This window comes from Capra hircus, chromosome 10 (assembly GCF_001704415.2).
Source record: "Capra hircus breed San Clemente chromosome 10, ASM170441v1, whole genome shotgun sequence".
Lineage (NCBI taxonomy): Eukaryota > Metazoa > Chordata > Mammalia > Artiodactyla > Bovidae > Capra > Capra hircus.
In genome coordinates, this window is record NC_030817.1 from 15,280,358 (window position 1) to 15,301,583 (window position 21,226).

General features: G+C 50.1%; 1 protein-coding gene across 1 annotated transcript in view; it reads right to left on the minus strand.

Annotated features, from left to right (window-relative positions):
* Window positions 1-21,226, minus strand: part of ESRRB (estrogen related receptor beta) — a 116,188-nt gene that overhangs the window by 18,128 nt on the left and 76,834 nt on the right. Inside the window, exons 3-5 of the mRNA XM_018053929.1 lie at window positions 19,766-19,882; window positions 1,655-1,765; window positions 445-606 (exon numbers count right to left, since the gene is read on the minus strand). Coding sequence (XP_017909418.1) covers window positions 445-606; window positions 1,655-1,765; window positions 19,766-19,882 — 390 coding nt within the window. The remainder of the gene's footprint in view (window positions 1-444; window positions 607-1,654; window positions 1,766-19,765; window positions 19,883-21,226) is intronic.

Genomic DNA, 21,226 nt, shown 5'->3' on the forward strand with positions numbered 1-21,226 from the left:
CGTCAAAGTGCACGAAGGAGGTAGTGCTGGTATTCCCTGTGTGCAGAGAGGTCAGGTGACTCGCCCTGGGTCACTCAGCTAGCAAGTTGCAGACCTAGAACTCAAACCCCAATCTGATTCCCAAGCCCACGTTCTTAACCACTCCACTTCACTAACAGGAAACAAGAGAGTCAATGCCTCTTCTGTTATTTCCCAGTATATGATCAATAAGGAGAAAACCCTGTTCTTTGGCCTTTAAGGATCCAAAGAACTTGCTTTGATTGTTACTTAATGTAGAAGCAATCATAGCCCCACTAGAATGCTAATCAGTTCAGGAGCATCACTGGACCTTCCACATGGCTCCTGGGTTCCGCGCTCCCATGCATCAGAACCAGAGCCATGGGGAGAAGAGCTGCTAGTCTCTGCCTACACCCTCCCCCAGTCCCGTGTCCCTGTGGGACTCACCTGGGATGTGCTTGGCCCAGCCAATGATGACCACGAGCTCCCTGTCTGCCAGGTCACAGAGAGTGGTCAGAGCCTTGATGTCGCCCTCTGGCATGCCAGGGGGAGGCATGGCATAGAGTTTGTCTGGCTCAGCCACCAGCAGGTAGGAGACGATTTTAGTCACTGCAAAGACCAAAGGGAGAATGTAAATGCCTGGGGAAGGAGGAAAGAGGCCAAGGTGGAGCCTGAGATGGCTCTGGAAGAAAATGTGGGTCCCAGGGAGCCCTAGGAAGGTCAAACGTGTCTAAACCCTACTCCCTCCCTTCCACCCTGCCTCCCTCCCTCCCTTTCTTCCTTTTTTCTTTTTTTAATTTTACTGATGTATAGTTGATTTACAATGCTGTGTTAATTTTTGCTGTATAGCAAAGTGACACAGTTTTATGTATATGTATATATATACACACACACATACATACATACACACACACACACACACACATATATATACACACACACACATTCTTTTTTATATTCTTTTCCACTATGGTTTATCCCAGGACACTGGCTATAGTTCCTTGTGCTTACAGTAAGACCCTGTCATCCATCCCCATTCGATGTGTAATAATTTGCATCCTTTCCAATCTCAAACTCCCAGTCCATCTTTCTCCCACACCCCCTCCCTTTCTGACTCCACAAAGTTGCTGGCAGTGGTGATTTGGGCTGCTGGGAAATATCCCAACAAGGGAAGCTGCCTGGTGAATTCTCTTAAGAGGACCCTGATTCAAGCGGGAGGTGAGGGAATATGCTCTGGAGACTGGAATCATGCTGCATTTAGAATCCTGTTCTGTACTTCCTCGTGACTCAGATGGTAAAGAATCTGCCTGCAATGCAGGAGGCCCGGGTTCCATCCCTGGGTTGGGAAGATCCCCTGGAGAAGAGAATGGCAACCCATTCCAGTATTCTTGCCTGGAGAATTCCATGGACAGAGGAGCCTGGTGGGTTAGACTGAGCAACTAACACTTTCACTTTCTATAAATCCCATAGGAAAGATCTTCTGAATTAAGCAATGAAGCCTGAAGTACTTGATGCCAAGGCCAGACCCTGGTGCCCTTCCTCAGTGGTCCTCAGTGCCCCCATAACCTAGCGGTGTGAAGACAGCATTTCCTCAAAGGACTCCAGATGTTCCAGCAACAGAGGCTGGCAAAAGGGGTGGGGACTGCCCTGTACTCACATGGCTTTTTAGCAGGAGGAGAAATCTGTAAGCTCAGGTATGGGCTGCTCTCTGAGTCCAGCCGTCGCTTGTATTTCTGGCGGCCTCCACGCACTCGGTCAAGGCGCACACCTGTTGGAGAGGAAAAGAAGGTCTCAGAGTTGTTCAACATCACCAGCGGTGTCAGCACTGACTTCAGAATCCCAGCAATGGCTAAGTCTTTCAGGTCTACATCCCAATGGCTGTTTGCACCTGCCCCATGGCCAGCCTCAGGCCAGGTGGTTGGACAATCCTAAGATAATCGTCTTCACAGTAATGACCCATCCCGGTTTCCCCTAGGCCTGGCCTGCCTTTCTGGAGTCAGCATCCTCCTGAAATCCCTTCCAAGCAGACTTCAACTGTTGAGTCTTTCTGTTTCCAGAAGGCAAAGCACAGCAAAAGCCCTCCTCCAAGTGTTGGGGAAAGACGACGCATCATTTTAGATCTGCTGTGAATCCAAGCAGGACTGAGTTAGCTTGCCAAGAGAGGAAAGACATCCCTGCCATGAGTGACACCTCCAAAGAGCTAAATAAAACAATGACCTTCAAACTTTTCACACAAGAAGTGTCTAGATGGAGGACACTCGTCACAAGTGTCAATTTCTGGATCCCATCCTCAGAAATTCTAGGGTTCAGTTCTAAAGTCTGTCTTCTACATAAATGAAGACATAAATGTCTTCTACACAAACCCCACCAGATGGGAATCGGGTGGTCCTGCTCACACCTGGAACATCAGTGCCTAGAAGGATGTCAACAGCAAGTGCAAAAGCAGGTGTGGCCGCACCACACTGACACCCGTTTCCCATGGAGTAAGGCCCCATCCTAGGGAGACCCTTTATTGTCACCAAGTCTGTACCACCATCAAGAAACCCACTCCCAGCTCCTGCATTCTGATACACATATTGTTACCACTTGACACTCCCACCTGCAGGCAGGGCAGACAGGCCCTCCTGTGGGTTCCTCACCCAAGGGCACACACACCTACTTGTAGCCACCAACTTGTATGGCCTGCCCTAAAAAGATGGCTGGAGCCCATCGACTTAGCTCCAGGTGAGAACATCACAAGCTCTCCTTGCCTCACCATGAGACAGACCTTGACTGGAACATGCAGGAAGTCAAAGACAAAGTCCGAGGCCCCGGAGGAGCAAGCTTGGTGGCTTCACCTTCTCGTCCTTTCGCCAAAGGTCAACAGCATCACAATACAGCTCCAGCCAGTTGGTCTTCAGGGCCCTGTCCTTCCCTGGTACTTTCTCCTGCCGGTCCTACCTTCTGCCACCTTCCCGGCCCACGGGGGTGTGCCAAGGGCCTGAGGGCTGTTGTAAGCACACCCAGCCAGACTGCCCAGAGTGAATGTTTTCTGGGGGGGGCCAGTCACTGCTCGGCATTTCATCAGCAGTGTCCGTTTTACCCCACAACTGGCGCTTTTGTATTTGATGCTGAACACGACGGTAGTAAATTTTCCCTCTTCCAGGACTGGGTCTACCCAGCGTCCCACCCCTGCTTCCTATTTCAAGGCAGCTCCTCTCTTATCATCTTATTAAGGAGGCTAGCAGTATTGCCCTCAGCCACTGGGTGTGGGCAGCCCTCGGCCAGACTTTCTTGGTTGGGGCATCTCCCGTGCCTGGGCTTTCGGGGGCTTTCCTTGGTCCTTGTCTGGCTAAGTGTGGTCCTTAAGCCTCCTGATGAGTTTCTAATGAACTTCCCTTCTGCGTCAAGAGTCAGAATGGGTTGCAACTGGCCACCTCTGTTATGGGTACTCCAGGACCAGATGCTGAGATAATGCGGGCAGTTTCTCTGGGAGGCGGTCGCAGGAAGGAAGTCAATACGAGTGTGTTCCTGAGTGGACGACTGCTGTGGACAACAGGCTCAGCCTCACTGCAGACCTGGGGAGGCAGTGTAGAACGTGCCTTAGCTACGGTGCTGGGGACAAGGGCCACTGGGGCGTTTAGCCACTTCTCCCACAGTCACTGGCAAGTCACAGGTCTGGGTTGAGCAGGCTCTGGTGGCCAGAGAAAGCCCTGGGCAGAGCCACAGTCATGAGGTGGCGGGTTAGCACACACTTGATAGAACCCTAAGTAGGTGTGTGCAGGGCACCGACCGCTGCCTCCTTCTCCAAGTGTGGTCCATGACCAGCAACAGCAGTAGCAAGGCGGAGCTTCTTAAAATGTGGAAGCCGAGCTAGCATTTCAGCAGGGTGATTTGCAGGCACAGGAAGAATTTGAGCTGGGCTGCACCACAGCCTCCTGGCAGACGTGGCTGAATAATCCACTTCCATCAGCACCTTGGGAACGTGAAGAGGCAGCCGAATCCCATTTAGCAAAAGACCGAGACCCACGTGCCAATGGGACTCTGGCTCACCCCTCCCAGCCCCTTCTGGGAGGGCAGAAGGAGCAGGCACGTGAAGGTAGGAAGGATGGTCCCCTGTTCCCTAAAGAGTCTTCCTGACCCTGTCCTGTGACCCAGCCTGAAGGAAGCTCAGCCCTACCTACTACCCGCAAGGAGAGTCCCACCCTCCACCAGGCTTCTCCGCCTGGAAAGCTGGCAAGACCGCAAGTGAAAACGCCAGGCAGCAGGCACAGAGGACCGTGAGGACTCCCGTTTCCTGGGTCCCTACCATGTGCCAGTGTCTGACCTGGAGTCCAGAGTAGGCTCCTTCTCCACTTCACTGGCTTTCTCTGCTAGAAGCCAGTCTCATGAAGTCCCCCCTCCCACCCAGGCTACCTGATCCCAGGCAGCAGTCAACAGGACAGGGAGCTGCTCAACAGAGGGAAAAGGGGCACCCACCCCTCAGTGGGGCAAGGAGATGGGCATATGCCACCTCTGTTCCTGCCTCCCCGTCTAATACACTTTATCCTCACAAAGGGCCTGGCACTTCGTGGGTGTTCAAGAAAATCTCGATACATGCACGAAAGGACCTGCCTCCAACCCCCACCCCCCCAGCCCCCATCCAGGCTGGGTGCTTCTTCCTGGGCTCCAATAACATACTGGGCTGCTCCTGATTAGGCACCCCTTATGACCAGGGGCCGCTGGCCGTCCCACTCCAGGGGGTGCCGAGGCACCAGTGCGCCATGTGGGTGCTTAGAAAATGGAGCTGTTAGCATGATCATCACCATCACCATCATTAGCACTCTTCCCCCAAGTTGTGTGCAACCCTCTGGTAAATCACATTGGCAATGAGAATGTGAACAGCCAAGCTTATGGTGGACTTTCTGTATGTGTTGCTGTATTTAGTCCACAAGGTATACAGCTGAGGCTTTTACCCCCATTTTATAAGACAAACTAAGGCTCACAGAGATTTAGTAATTTGCCCAATAAATGAACCAATACCCAAGCTCTTTGCTATTCCAAGATATGACATCCTAGGGCACAGCAGGTATACATTCTCTAAATTTTCTACTCTAGATCTTGACAGCACAATGGTCAATAGCTGCAATCAATAAGTGTATTGATTATCAGGTTATTCTGTTTAAAGAAAAAAAAAGGAGCCTGTAGGGTTTGATTATACACAAATTGATATCTGGCATTGAGGTTTGTTTGCTCTCCTTGCTTCCCGTCTGCTTTTCCAAGAAGCGCTCAGCTCACAAACCCAAATCCCTCCAGGCCACAGGATCCAGGGATCGAGGCCCCAGGCCGGCTCCGCCCTTACAGGTTGGGCAGCCTCGGCCAAGTTGGCTCTCACAGCCTTGGTCTCAGTGTAGAGATGGAAGCTGTGGTTATACCAACTCTGCTCACCGCATGTGGCTTTTGTGACAAAAGACAAAATAGTGGGGAAATGGCTGGTAAATCGGAAAGTGGTTTCAGGAGCCGAGCGAGGCCATCACTGCCGTGGCTCTGTGTCTGGGCACTTCACGTGCCACCTCCAACTCAACAGGCTCTTAGTGGACAGGGTCCCGTCTGCCCCAGTTCTGAGACCTCCCTCCCCCATAACACTGCCCCACAGTCAGGGATTATCAATGACCATTTAGGGTAGAGCTGTCCAGGGTCATAGATCCTGGCTGAGCTTGGGCAGATGGTCCCCCATCTAAATGAATAGCCCAAACCATCCCCAAAGGCAGTTCATATCCTGGACGCACCTTTGAAGGCCCAGTTCAAGTATTATCTCTGCTGGGAAATCTTTCCAAACTCCCCTGGCAGAGCTGACCATGCCATTCTTGGGCTCCCTTTGTCCTTTCTGTGTTACAGCCACCAAGGTCAAAACAACTCTTCACCATTGTACACCACGCACCCATCTCCCTGGTGGATTGTGGGCAACTGCTGGACAAGGACTTTTCGTTTATCATTGCAGTCCCGGTTCAGCACCCAACTTGTGGGAGGCAATCAAGTGTCTTAGTAAAGTGATGTGCCCATTAAAATGAAGCCCTTCAGACCAAAGAAACAAGAGACGGTCCAGGTCTGATCCTTTCCCCAGCTTCCATTTGTCTCTCCAGCCTCCAGATATTTATTCTCTCAAGGCAGCCCATTCCTCCTGAAAATTTCCCCTGGTCTCTTAAGCCCTATTGACCTAAATTCTGTCCCAGATCACTTCCTACATTGCATTCCATCCCACAGGATTACTTCCCTTCCACAAGACAACCCTTTGACTTAAACATCCTTGGACACCCTCCTTCCGTAGCCAAGCGCCCTTTATTTCCTACATTGGTACAGGGTCTTCAGGCCAGTCACCTGCTCGCCTTCTACGCATTTGTCTTTATTGATGTGATCTGCTCTGCCCTAAGAAGATTCAGCCCCTCAAGGGCAGAAACAGTGGACAGAGATCTGAATTCCTTGGCACTCGGCCCAGACAGACATTGGTCTCTGTTTATACTTACTATCTGCCAGTGTGTGTGTTTTTTCCCTTGACTCTGCTGCACATATTTAGTGAACAAGAAGCAGCCCCTTCCCAAGAGGTAATGGTATGGACTGGGTTCTCATCCAGAGAGATACAGCAGCATGCTGTATCATGAATCCTTTAGCGGTGGATCACCAAATTCTAACCATTGGGTCTAGGAGACATTCTAGTTGTCTACCCAATTTTCATTCCATTTCCCCTTTTCCATGCTAACAGGATCCAGATTTTCTTCATAGACACAATGAGCCCTAGCTAGTCCGAGCAATTTTGTTTCCAACGTTTTCGGTCTCCCTGGTAACCAAGGCTGGTCATATGGCCTGGTTCTGGGCCATGGGACATAAGGGGAAGCCCACGGTGGGAGCTTCTGGCAATGGTTTTGCTTTTCTGATAAAAGAGACAAACATTGTTGGTGCAGCTCTTTTTGCCTTTCTTCTGCCCTGACCTGGAAGATGAACCCTAGAGCTATGGCAACTACCTTGCAACCACGAAGCAGCCATGTGAAGATACCAAACACCAGAGAAGAAAGGCAGAGAGAGCCTGAGCCCCTGACACTGTGACCGAGAAGTCTGTGCAATCGCCCATCTTCAGACTTCTTGTTTGGTGGGGCAATCAATCTCATTTATCGGCGCTTAAGCCACTAGCAGTCAAGTTCTCTGTAACTTGCAGCAAAAAGCAATTTTCACTGATACGATGAGCAATTACTTTTTAAATTAGGATACTTAAGTCTTTACAAACAGCAAATGGAAAGAAAATAAAGGTGGGGATTTGAACCTGAAATGAGAGTAGACTTACTGTTTGTGTTCTTATATCAGTGAAATATATACAAGGCAGGCTCAGGGAGCATATTAAAATAGTAAGTAATTTACAGTTACTGTCTGGGATTATTAGATTGTATCACCTTATTGATACTTTCTGAATTTAAAAAGGCATCAATAATATTCTCAGGTGAAGTATACCAGATCTCCAAATACTATAATAAATACTTATCCTTTGCTTTAATGACTGTTCAGTACAGTTTAATCCCTTAACATATGCAGGCCAAAATTAAGTATTCATTAGTGTGGCATTTGAATACAAAAAAGGTTGATAATTACTGGAATATGTGTACCAAGAAGACTGAGGCCTTTAGCAGAGCCCAGGCCCGGATAAGAACCTGTCGCCCTTCTTGGCCAACATGGCAACCCCCTTAAATCTAATAGACATAAGTATAAGCTGAAGTTCACCTCTCCTGACCAGCTGCTCCCTGGTGCTGCCCCTGCTCTAAGTGCCGCATGTGTATTTTTTCATTTAGGGATTGCAACAACCCTATGAGGGAGCTTCTATTATTATCCCATTTACAGATGGGGGAAAGTGAGTCACTTGCCAAAGCCTCATAGGAAGGAATGCGATCTGACGCCAGAGCCCAGGCTCTCAAAGGGCCCTGAGTCACCGTGGTGGTAGAAGAAACGCAGCAGCGGGGGCCAGGGCCACACTGCACGCCCCTGGGGACCGTTCACCTGGAATTCCATCTGAATGGTGCCCTGGAGCTGTGCCTCCCAGCACCCTGCAGTCTGTGTGGCCTCAGCCGAGACCGGACTCCCTCATCGCTGGTGGGGGAAATCCTGCCCGGAGGCGGTTTGAGAACCACCGGCCTACAACCGGCAGGAGACCCTGTGTGTCACAGCCAGCTACACCCCCGCACCAGCAGCCTTCTGTGCCAGCTGTTCTCAGCTGGCTCCTCTAGGCCCACCTACTACCCATGTCAGCCCTGCCCCATCGCCAGGGATCTCTGGTCTCTGGCTTCCAGCTGGGTTTGCAGTGTTTCGATCAGAGAGCTAGGTACTTAACCCTTACGCCGTCCCGGCTCGGCCCGAAGTGTAACTTTGACCTCTAAGTACAAGCCCAGTTCTCTCTGGCTTCCTGGAGCAACTCATCTCTGGTCTCTTAAGGTTGAGATGATTAAATGCTCCCTACTATTGCTAGTCTCAGGGTGTATCACCCCCTCCAGTTGGCTCCCTGGATCCCACCCTCCCCTCTGTAAATAGTGTCTTCATAAAATCCTCTTTGGTGGCCCTGTGAGGGGACATCTGTTCCTGCCTGGCCCTGAGCAAGACAGCGGGGAGGTGGGCTGTGCTTGCTCACCTTTCCCCAGGAGCAGGGCAGAGGCCTGTGTGAACAGAGCAAGTGAGCAGGTCCACGCTGAGATGCTCCATTATAAAGTCTGGATGCAGGGACTTCCCTGGTGGTTCAGTGGTTAGGAATCCATGCTTCCACTGCAGGGAGCATGGGTTTGATCCCTAGTCAGGGAACTAAGATCCCATAAGCTATGTGGTGCGGCCAAATTGTTTTTAGGGAAAACCCTCCTGGTCCGGTGGTTAGGACGTGGCACTTTCACTGCCGTGGTCCAGGTTCAATCCCTGGTCCGGGAACTGAGATCCCACAAGCCGGATGGTATAGCAAAAAACATTTTTTAAAGGCTTTTAAAAGGTGAATTTTGTTGTATATATTTTGCCACAATTAAATAATGTAATATATCTAGAACCATTGAATTATACACTTTACCTCGATGAATTATATCTCAATATAGTAATCATATATAATTACTACCTGCTTCAAAGAACTGACTCATTTGAAAAGACCATGATGCTGGGAAAGATTGAAGGCAGGAGGAGAAGGAGATGACAAAGGATGAGATGGTTGGATGGTATCACCGACTCAATGGACACGAGTTTGAGTAAACTACAGGAGTTGGTGATGGACAGGGAGGCCTGTCCATGGGGTCGCAAAGAGTCAGGCATGACTGAGTGACTGAACCGAACTGATAGTAATTATATCTCAAAATAGTAATATGCCCAGTACACAGTAGGCACTTAATAGGAATCTCTTTCCTTTCATCTGCCTAGGAAAGTGGTAGTATCTGCCTTGAACTACCTCATGGGAAGAGAGAGAAACACATCCCCTTAGTTATAACTGCAGTGGGTCAGATGTGTTAAACAAAACCTCTCAAGAAACCAAGATTCAGAGATGAAGAATACTGTGCCCAAGGGCACACAGCACCAACACAGGTACCCCCGCTGAATGTGCTCAGCTGAGGCCACACAGTCCCCAACCCCCAGGAGCCTCATCCCTGGGTTGGTCTCCCTACACTTGCAATGCCCAACCCCACTTCCCAGCTCAGGGTGCAGGAAAGAGCAAATAAGCTGCTGGGCTGCTCTGGGAAGAAACTGCTTGGAGGTGGTGGGGGGATGGGGGGCTCCCCCAAGCCCCTGCCTCATCTGCTAACCTCTCCAACCCACTGCAGGCATGTCAGAGCAGCCAGGGCTGACGGCTGCTGCGCCCTAGATCAGATGTCCACTTACTGACTTGATAAGATCAGGCTTCTGACTTTTTTCTTAATGGAAGTAAATAACTCCTGCACACCCCCACCCCTCAACTCCCCGCTTTCTTCTCCAATGCGCTCCCTAAGCTGGCCGAGATCCCAGCCTTTCGGAAGTAAAAATAGCGGAGTATGCAGGGGCGGCAGCAGCTGAGGGGTGGGGGTGGGGGGCAGTTTAAGTTTCTTTCTTTTATCCCAGGAACTAAAAATAACCAGGTAAAGCTGGGGAAAGCATGGCCCTGCACCTGGACCACAGCCTGTCCCTGTGACAGGCACTGAGGGTCACATTTCTCTTCCCACAGGAAACGCTCAGGCAAGGTTCTGAGCCTGGGTCTTTTTCTGTCCTGACACCGCAAAGTTGTCATAGTCAAGACCCGTCTCTTCCCCCTAGAAATCCCCACCCTGACCCAGCTTCCACCCACACACACCCAATTGAATGTCCTTGGTTTATTAATGATGTGTACAACGCTGGGCAGTTTGCAAAGCTCTTTCCACATCTCATTTGATCTTTGTCACAAAATTGAGGGAGAGAGAATATGTGATTATTACCATGCCCAAGTGAGAACTGAGGCTCAGAAAGGTCAGGTAACTCTCAGGGACACACAGCCAGGAGAGGTCAGAGGGAGGATCTGAACCTTGATCTCCAAGTAGTATCATCTTTGCTCTGAACTTGAGACCACCCATCCCGTATGACCGTCAGAAAGTCCTGAGAGCCTTTGAAAGACACAGACCTTAAGGGATTACCCCCTTCAAGGTTCTGAGTCAACTGGTTCTAAGTTAATAGGGGAGATATACAGGAAAGGGTAATTTTGCAATCATTCCTCTAGTGAGTGAGATTATCTACCAGGCCCGGGAAGCATTGCACTAAACCTGTTTTATATGGTACTTTTGTCTAAGCAGTGTTCCTTCCAGGAGACTTAGGTGTTGACTCTCTACCTATAAGTTCTACCAAACTATAGCTGACCCCTCTCCAGAAAGAGAAGCAATCCCCTCTAAAGGTGATAGGAGGACCCTGGGCTTCGGAGGGCCCAGGGACTGTGGGTCACGTGGACATGCTGATGCTCACCTAACAGCCTCGCAGAATGCCCTAAACACTCATCCGTAGCCCCTGCACAATCTGGGCTCCCTTCAGCCACCTGTCCTGCAGGGGTTTCTGGGTGACAGGTGATCTCACCTTGCTGTCTCAGGCAGGACAGCTATCTTGGGCTGCCTTTCACCCTGATGCCATATCATAATATGAAGTGCCTCGCACTTGGCCCCCTACAAGCCCAGAGAATGAAACCTTTGTCACATGAGTGAATGTTCCTCGATTCTTTGTCTCGTCACAAAAAGCTTGGAGTGACAGACATTAAAGCCCCCTCGGCATGTCACAGCTCTCAGGTCTTGGATAGACCGTGTTATAGCTCTCAGGTCTCGAATGGACCACATTACAGCTCTTAGACAAATCAGTGTTACAGCTCTACTTTATTTAGAAGATAGCAGGAAAATCCATTTTCAAGGCGTGAGGACACGTCAATCTAAAGACACGAGGAGAAGAGCGCCCAGCACACGGGTGAGAGAGAGAGAGCTAGCTTGAGCTCCTCTTTTTATATGTTTATCTCTCCCTGGGCCTGTCCTATGTAAATTGGGCCAGCCAGGAGTGTTGTTTGTTTCACCTGAGGTCCTCACTCAGCTCCTCGGACCTCCTTTTGTTTCATTTTCTTGTTTCATTTTCACCGGCTTTTCCCTTCCTTGTCTTGTAGCCACCGCCGTTTTGGACTCCTTTCCCCTGTCCTACCTGCCTAACACCTTGCAGGTGGGTAAACTCCCACGCTGCCTAGCTCTCCAGGGCTTGTGCCAGCTGCTCCAGAGTGGGCGAGATGGCACTGGGGGATGAGGTCCTAGCTTTCTGCCTTTTAAAGAAGTGTCCACTCTCTTGCTGCTCTCTCCTCCGGACCCTTCCCACCCAGAGCACTATGTCCCCAAGGACATTTCGGCAGGGCTGAGTTATCCCTGCATTTCCAGCTACCAAGAAGTCTCTAAAACTGAACACCTAACCAGGAAAAGCTGTTTCAGCCCAGTCTCTCTTTCCATTCCCTTCCTCTTTTTCCCATCTGGGGACAGGCTCTAGGCTACTGGCCAAGGCATCTACAATGAGTTGGACTGGGCTTCTTAGAAGGAATTCCTGGGACTTCCCTGGTGACCTAGTGGTTAAGACTCTGCCATGCAATGCAGGGGACAAGGGTTTGAAGCCCACTCACTGCAACTACTGAGCTTGTGCCCTCTGAAGCCTGTGTGCCACAACTACTGAAGCCCAGGCACTCTGGACCCCACACAACACACAACTAGAGAATCCAAGAACCACAGGGAAAGACCCCACACGACGCAGTGACTATCTCACATACCATAACCAAGACCCAGCACAGCTAAATACATTTCTTAAAAAAAGAATGAATTCCTGTATAACCAAGGAGACTAGATTCCCCCAACTTGATTGTTTACTAGCTGTGTGGCCTTGGGCAAATCACTTGAACTCAGCTGCACTAGATCAGTCATGGCAAAAAGCTGTCAGCTACGCCACCACCCTCCATTTCCTAGTCTGTGGCAGACATTGCTAATCAATCACGGCACTCTTGCCTACTGATCCTGGGTTCTGCCTAAGAAGCCTTTCAATCATGCATTCTAGGCAGTTGCCCCACACCCTCGAGTCGACAGTTCACCTAAAAGCAGTTTGCCATCCTGAAGTCAGCTCACTGTACTCAAAAGTCAAGTCCAGCAAAATCCAAGACCAACATGGGGAAGGCAGATTAGGAATGCATTTTTACAGTAGCAGGTTAAGAAAACACGTTGTTGTTGTTTTTTTTTTAAAAAATGACACAGAAATGCAAACTGTAAAGGAAAAGACTGATACATTCAATTTATTACAATTACTAACTTCTGTCCATCAAAGAACTCCATAAAGAGAAGAAAGCTGCAAACGAGATCTTTATAATACCAGCAACTGCAAAAATGACTAATAAAATGGCCAGAATATATGGAAAAATTGGGGACAGGCTCAGATAAGCACCTCACGGAGCACAGCCCTGTGCTGGGAAAGATTGAGGGCAGGAGGAAAAGGGGATGACAAAGGATGAGATGGTTGGATGGTGTCACTGACTCAATGGACATGAGTTTGAGCAAGCCCTGGGAGATGGTCAAGGACAGGGAAGCCTGGTGTGCTGCAGTTCATGGGGTCACAAAGAGTTGGACACAACTGAGCGACTGAACAACGAGAACAGCATATTGTCTGTGGCCGTGTTCACATGACAACAGCAGAGTTAAATAGACAGAGACCTTTCGGCCCACAAAGCCAAATGTATCCGGCTGACTCCTATAACACAGAAATGAAAATAAATGAATTACAGAAGCACGCAACAAGAAGCATTCATCTCAGAAATACTGACTAAAATAACCAAGATAGAGAAGAATATGTATAGGATACTTTCATTTAAAACTAAAAAACATGATATGATTCAAGATAAAAACCTATGATAAAACTACAAAGAAAGGCAAGGAAAAATAATGTGAAATCAGGATAATAGTTGCCCCTGAAAGTAATGAATGGGGGCTCAGACACTGAGGGAACCTCAAAAGTAAGGGTAAAATTTCTTTTTCTTCGATAGTATGGACAGGACCAGTATTTTTCCTACTTTACACGTGTTTTTGGCAAATAACAATGCCTGTCCTTTAAGATATGTTCTTTTCTTTTTCCATGCTGACAGTTTTAGCTGGACATATGGCAGTCCCAGCTGAAGACTACAGTTCCCAGACATCCTTGCGTAGATATGTGGCCACGTGACTAGATTCCTCCAATAGGCTGTAAATGGAAGAACTTGTACCACTTCGGCTCCAGCCATTGGAATGATTTGATGTAGGGTTTACTTCCTTTTGGTTGTCTGGGAGATGGGGATAACTGGGTCCACTTGCTAAGGATGCTAAAGCTGCCTAAACAGTTCTGGATCACCTTTGACTCTTTGGACTCTTGACTCTTTCTCTATTTAATGAGAAAGAATTAAAATTCCATCTTGCTTAAGTCTGAGTTTTTTGTTTTGAGGGAGGCAGTCTCTTTGCACAGAAGTTTAGACTTACTTTAACTAATATAATATACTGTAAATATTTTTTCTGAATCTACTAGATGCTTACTTTTTAAGGGACTGTTTTGCTTGTTTTTGTTTTTATTTTTAAAATGGATGCATATAGTAAGTGCTGTCAACTCTTCAGGAAAGTTGCATTGAGAAGGCAGCAGGGTAAGACAGCAGTAGCTGAACAGAGATAAAGTTTGGATCAAAGTACAGTTGTGAAAGTGAAAGTCGCTCAGTTGTGTCCAACTCTTTGCAACCCAGGCCAGAATACTGGAGTGGGTAGTCTCTCCCTTCTCCAGGGGGTCTTCCCGACCCAGGGATTGAACCCAGGGATTGAACCCAGGTCTCCTATATTGTAGGCAGATTCTTTACCAGCTGAGCCACTAGGGAAGCCCAAGAATACTGGAGTGGGTAACCTATCCCTTCTCCCGCAGATCTTCCTGACCCAGGAATCAAACAGGGGTCTCCTGCATTGAAGGCAGATTCTTTACCAGCTGAGCTACCAGGGAAGCCCTAAGTACAGTTGTGGGTTTTCTAATTAAATTTTGTTTCTGTGCTGATGAAAATGATCCAGCAGTGAGGAAGGTTTGATGGGGCTGGAAGCAGACATGATATTATGTGAAGTCCCTGATAGAGAGGAATGCAAGTTAGAGCAGAGGTGGGGAGATGATGGACTTTTGATAGGAAAAGAAATACTTCTAAGAAGAGTGAAGATGGAAAACAAGTGGGAAGGTTTGTGGATTCAATAGCAGGAAGTTTAGAAATTCCCTATTTAACTGTTTCTATTTTCTCAAGCAAACATGAAGCAAGGTCATCAGCCAAGGAGCAGGGAGGGAGGCTACGGGAGATTCAAAACTGCCCTCTGGAACACAGAAGAAATCAATGATTTAGCACAATGTGGAGTCTCTCAAATCAATGACCAACATCTTACTTTGTGGTACAACTCTAGGGGCTTTCCCCAGTGAATGGAGAGCAAGATGAATCAGGCACTATTATCATTTCCGTTTTACAGAGGAGGAGAGGGAGACTTAAGAAGTAAATCACCCAAGGAGCTGATAAATGTGCTACCAGGGTTTTACAGGATCTATATGACCACTGAACCTGTTATCCAATGTCCAATGAGCCAAGGCCCCGAATGAACAGCAAGAGCTCAGCACAGACAAGACCATCTTCTGTGACTTCATTCAATCAACACAATTCCTCAACCAGAGTCATCAAGTCATCGAGGCTGAGTGGCCCCAGGGGTGAGGCCACACGGGAAGATATTGGGCGCCATCAGCTAGCTGTGTGTGCCTGTGCATATGTGCCTGTAGGGTGGAAAGTGGTTCAGGGCGATACAAACATCCCTCAGAGTTCCTGGGCTCTAGTTCAAAACTGTTCTCTGAAGTGTTTAAGAGTTGTTTTGTTTCAGAACACTAATGTATTTTAGAAAAGAAAGAGAATTTTTAAAGGCAAGTCATCTCTCATCCTCTTTCTTCATTCATAGGGCCAGAGAAATGGTATTTCTGGCATGGGCTAGAGGCAGGAAACTCTATAAATACAAAGCCATTAAATCCCATGCAGCGGGCACCTGATCGGGGCCGCCTTTTAATTTCCTGACATGAGCTGGCCACTAACCCAATTACCCAGAATCCCTGGAGGAGCCCTCTGCCTTCCCAACAAGCACAAAGAGAGTGAGAGCGTATTGCATGGACGGCAGCCCAGCTTTCACGGAAATCAAATATCTTTTAGAAAACACTTGGGGAAAGGCAGGCCAGGGGCTGAGGGGAGGAGGAAAGGGAGCGGGCCTGGGAGGCTGGGGGCCTGAGGGAGGTAAAATGAGGTGAGGAGAAGAAGTTTGCAGGGACAATCTGTGCAGGGTGATTTGCTGAATTTCCAGATGTGTGGGGGTGGAGTGGGGTGGGGTGCTGTGAAATGTAGCAAATGGCTTTCCAGGTTCTCCTGGCTTAGGGGCCATGAGGCCACACCCTCACCCATCAGGGGAGACTGTCTCCACAGTCGTCCCAAGGCAGCCCCTCTCATCCTCACTTTAGACCCCAGATGGGGTCTGCCCAAGGCAGATGCTGCCTCCAAGACTCCCACCAGCAAATCCAGGAAGATAATCAGGGCAGCTGGACGCCAATATGCCCCGCCTAACACAGTGGTCAGATTTTCAAAAAGTTGAGTGCAAATGAGACCATCTTTGAATCAAATACTGTTTGAATGTACCGGGGAAGTGGACCTCTTAAAGCAACCCCACAGCGGATCTTACTAAGGAATTGTCCCATCTGGGCCTCACCTTGGCCTGGCGATGGAGAACAGGTTTCAGCATCAACTCCCCTGCTCCACAGGTGAAGAAACAGGTGTGTGAGAAACAACAGACATGGCAAGGACACCTCAGAGTCAGGAGAGGACGTGGGCACCAACTCCCAGCCCAGAGCAGATTTTGTGTTCGGTTTCTTATAAAGAGAATCATCACCCTTTTCCCTGAAGACACAGATTTTCAAACACTGGGTTAAAGTGAGACAGACCCTTGGACATCACCTAGGTTCCACAGCTGAAGCTTCCAGAGCCAACAGCAGCCTTGAGGCAGAGGCTGAGCCAAAGAAAGCCCCACTTCTGACTTCCCTGGCAGGTGCTAGGCGCCCCCTCCCCCCAAATCACATGGCAACCTCTCAGTTCATTTTACTTGAGAAAGAAAGACTGTAAAAGGCAACCAGAGCTGCTAGATACAAGAGGGAAACAGGTGGGGAGGAGGGGGAAGGTGGCCTTCCATTCTCCACTTCCCCGGGCCCCTCCCCCAGAAGACCCAGGAGCCCAGAGCCTGGCTCCCTGACACCCGAGGCCCACCATGGAGCCTTGAAGATGGCAGGCCACCTTGGGGAAGACTGGAGTCTGCATTTCAGGGTCAGGTCAGAGTCTGAAAGGAATCAGAGGCAGGCACGGAGTCTGTGCTGACTCTGGGGACCTGGGCTCCCTGCTCATGGTGGGGGCCAAGGTGGAGGGGGGTGGCACCCCCCAAACAAAAGCAGGAGCCAGGGCAGCTGCCAAGAGCTACTGCCTGGCAGAGACCCAGGCTCGGCAATAAGGTACGTTCCTCCTAAGGGACTGGTCCCCGTGGAGCTCCTGATCCCAGCATCTTGCCAAGGCTCGGTACCATGGGATAAGCTCAATGAGCTAAACGGAACCCTTGGAGCCTTTGTGTCACATTCCCTCGCCAACTATGGGGGCAGGGCAGGGCAGGGCCAGGGAGGGGAGCGTTCCAGGGTCTACGCCTCCTCCTGGGGCCCAAGCTCCTGAGAGACCTTGGGCCGGACCCTGGGAAGGTCACCTAACACATGCGCCCGGCTCCCGCCAACAGCTTCAGACACCCACTCTGCATGTGATCTCAGGTTCATGCTCCCCCCACCCCCCAGCATCCCATGCCAGCATCCTGGGGCACACAACATCCATCTCACTCTTAAATGGCTGGGCTGCTGCCACCGATGGATTGTGCCCTGGGCATCTGCTTCCTGGCCTGCGTGGATCTCCCTCATCATTCCCCTTTTCTGGAGGCCACTAGGAAGTACCCCAACTCTCTTCCCATCACTGGGTAGTCCCTAAAAAAAAACTCTGTTCAAGGGTTGCCAAGTGGAATGGAGATTGAGAGGCTATCCCCACTTTTTCCTTCTCTCTCTGTCCCTGGGACTGGCAGCCTCCCCAAGCCCTGACCTGTGCCATGGGGAGGAGACACAGCAGAGCACAGAGAAGCTCCAGGCCCTAGGCTCCGGGACGCACACCCCTCAAACCAGCGTGAGTCCTCCCACTGAATTTGAAGGTTTGTCCCCCTTCAAATTCAGGAGTATATTGACAGCAATCAGCTTCCTTCAGCTCCCATTTCTTCGGATGCTGTGAAATATGCTGAGAAAGGCTATACACCCCACCCAGGAAAGGCTGCTGGACATTTGGTCCCCAGCTTGAGTCAGGATCCTCACACCAGCTTCCCAGAACATCCTTACAAACTTAAGAGCAAGGAGTCTCTCCAAGGCTGAGAAAGCCTCTGGTTGGTTCCTAGCAGGATGCAGGAGAGAAGTCAGGAGACCAGCGCTAAGGCATGCCTCTGTGGACATTTGTTCACAGTTTCCTCATCTGTGAACTCCAAGATACTCTGGAGGAGCAGAAAGAACCTGTTGCAGAAATCAGGGGACCTGGTTCAGCCACTAGCTTGAGTTCCTCCTATGGAGGGGTAGACCAAAATTGGGTAGAATCAAATAAACAGACAAGTCTTTCAGCAGGTCCAGTGAAGCCTGTTTCTAATCTAGGAAGAGGACTGACTTTTTGGTCGATTCCTCCACTCTCACTTCCCAGAGCAGCTGGCCTGTGAGTAAGAGTTGAGTGGCTTTCTCCATCTCAAAAGCGTTACGTGAAGCAACAAGTAAGACACGCAGTTTAAAAGCTGATGAGACATGTCAACACTGGGGTGGTGGAAGAACTGGGCTGAGCCGAGGTGAAGAAGCCCAGCTTGAAAGACAGAGGGAGGGAGTCCCAATTTCCACATCACAACAGTGTCCAAGTCATCCTACTAACAAAGCACCTCAAAATTTGGGCCCTCTGGCCCAGGGAGCGTGGAGAAGAGGCTGGGAAAAGAGCCTTGGGCTCCTCAAGGCTGGGCTGTAGAAGCCTCTCCCAGAGAGGGCCTGCATTCCTGTCCTGTCCCTTCCTCTTTTCTCCTAGCCCCTCAGGATCAGATCATCTGATCATCAGCACACACCTTTTTTCCTGCCTCCTCCCATTTCTGGAAGGATCCCAGGGCCCCAAATCATAAAACGCTAATCTGTAAGAGTTGTCTCTGGTTCCCCTTCAAAGAGAGGGAAGGAGAGAAACACACACACACACCATTTCCAAGCGCGCTACTCAATGAGGGTCATCAGCCTGAGTAGGTGGATGGGGAAGGTAGAGGAGAGACCAAGAGCTGTGCTGTCCTAATAATGAGAAGCACGGTCACTTTAAATTTTCTACTCGCCACCCTAAAGAAGGTTAAAAAGAAGCTGGTGATGTCAATGTCATAATATGCTTTGTGTAATTCAGTATACCCAGATTATCATCATCTCAACATGTAACCTTTTAAAAATTATTACTGCCGTATTTTACAGGCCTTTTCACCATCCTAGTAAGTCTTCGAAGTCTGGGGTGTGTTTTACACTTAAAAGGTGTAGCTCAAGCTGCCATGCTGGATGGCGCGGTGCTAGAGGAGAAACAGAGGCACAGGACAGAGGGGGAGGGCAGGGGACAGGGGAGGGGGAACTCACTCGCCAGATAACGGCCACGTCTGGGGCACCTGCCGAAGCAGAGGTTGACTCTGGCAGGTGAAGAGTACGGGACTTGCCATCCTCAGTCTTAAAGTCTCTGCAGCCCCACACTCCATGGGCCACTGAGCATCTCAAGCCTGTCTTCCCTGGGAGGACAGGAAGGGTACTTGTTCCCGAGGAGAGCCTTTCCCAGAAGCACCAAGCCAGCTTTCTAAGGGCCGAATGGGGCTGTGATTCCCCAAAGGACCATTGGTGGAAAATTTCCAACCTCCTGCTTCCTAACCCCCCCAACTCCCGATGGTGTGGAGAGCTCTGCAGAGGCTGGGGGGCTGCACACCTGCCTGCAGGGGGTGTGAGATGGCAACCCCGGGGACGGGGCCCTCACCTGGGCTGCAGGGAGAGACCTGTATCTGGGTGCTGCCCAGGGAGCACGTCCAGAACTTGCTGGCATCTCCCGGGGGATCTGAGCCTCCCCAGGGGAAGGCGAATTCGCCCGGGACCCGGGCCTCGGTTCGGCCCCACGTGGCCAAAGGGGGGCTCTTACCTTCCTTCAACATCCCCACTTTGAGGCATTTCATGAAGCGACAGGCCTGGCAGGACTTGCGCCTCCGTTTCGTGATCTCACACTCGTTGGTGGCCGGGCAGCTGTACTCGATGTTGCCTGGAAGCAGACACAGAAGGGTTGCCGGGTGCGTCCGGGCCCCCCGCCCCAACCCGCCGGCTACAGGCTAGATGGGGATTCACTGATCAGCTCACCACTCCCCACACTGCCCCCAGGTCCCCACGGGGCAGTGGCTGTCAAAGGATGAAGAGCTCCGAGGTACTTTTCAGGGTGTTTCCAGCTCTCTTAAACACAAAGACCCCAGGGCCAGAGGTCAGGTCGGCCAGGCAGCCACAGCTTTGAAGAACGGTCACCCAGTTTCAAACAAGCTCAGCACAAGATGTGAGGTTTTTTTAATTAAAAGAAAAAATATATATATATATTTTACATGCACAGAGTGCTCTATTTATTTATGGTTGTGCTGGGTCTCCACTGCTGCGTGGGCTTTCTCTAGTTGAGGCCAGCAGGGGCTATTCCCTAGCTGTGGTGCAGGCTTCTCATGGCTGTGGGCATGTGAGATGGTTTTCTCTTGCTGCAGAGCACAGACTCTAGGCACGGGGGCCTCAGTCATTGTGGCTCGCGGACTTACATGCTCCGCAGCACGTGGAATCCTCCCAGACCACGGCTTGAGTCCGTGTCCCCTGCACCGCCAATAGACTGTCACCCACTGTGTCGGGAAGCCCTGGTCACCCACTGACCTGGGACCTCAAAACTCACTGAGCTGACATTTTATCCAAGGCAAAGAAATTTTATCCCCCTGCTGACCGGTCCTCTGCCCTCCAGCCTGGGCCCCAACTCATGGGAAAAGCCTCTTGGCAGCTCTGAGCCCACAGGAGCCAGGGGCCTACCTCCCACATCCCACAGCCGAGGACCAGGCCACCCAGCTTGGCTGACCTTGAGAAAAATCACTTTTCTATCACCAAGTCACAGTTTCCTCATCTGCAAAACAGTGTAATAACTGCTAGATGAAGGATCAAGCAAGACCATGGATATAAAACTTCTTTAAAAATTGTAAAGCGTGATTCAACGGGAGCTGGTGAATTTATAAGCACAGTTCCTCGATGCAGAGGGAATTTGTGATTAATTTTCCATGTCACCCCTTAAATGGGTGATACTGATGAGTTCCATGAACCTGGCCCCGTGCCACAGAGGCTGTGAGCCCCCCAAAAGACAAGAGGTGTGCTGCTCACCACGTCATCGCAATGGCCTGAAACCAGCTCCTGCCGCACAGAAGGCAGGCAAGACAAACCTGCGGAATGAACGATTGACCAAACGCTCACAGCAATTTCATGAAGTCGGTGCTCACACCGTCCCATTTACAGATGAGAAACCGGAGGTTTCCAGAGTGGTTCTGAGCCAAGTAACTGTATAAGTCTTGCTCAAAATGAAAGTGTCTGACTCTTT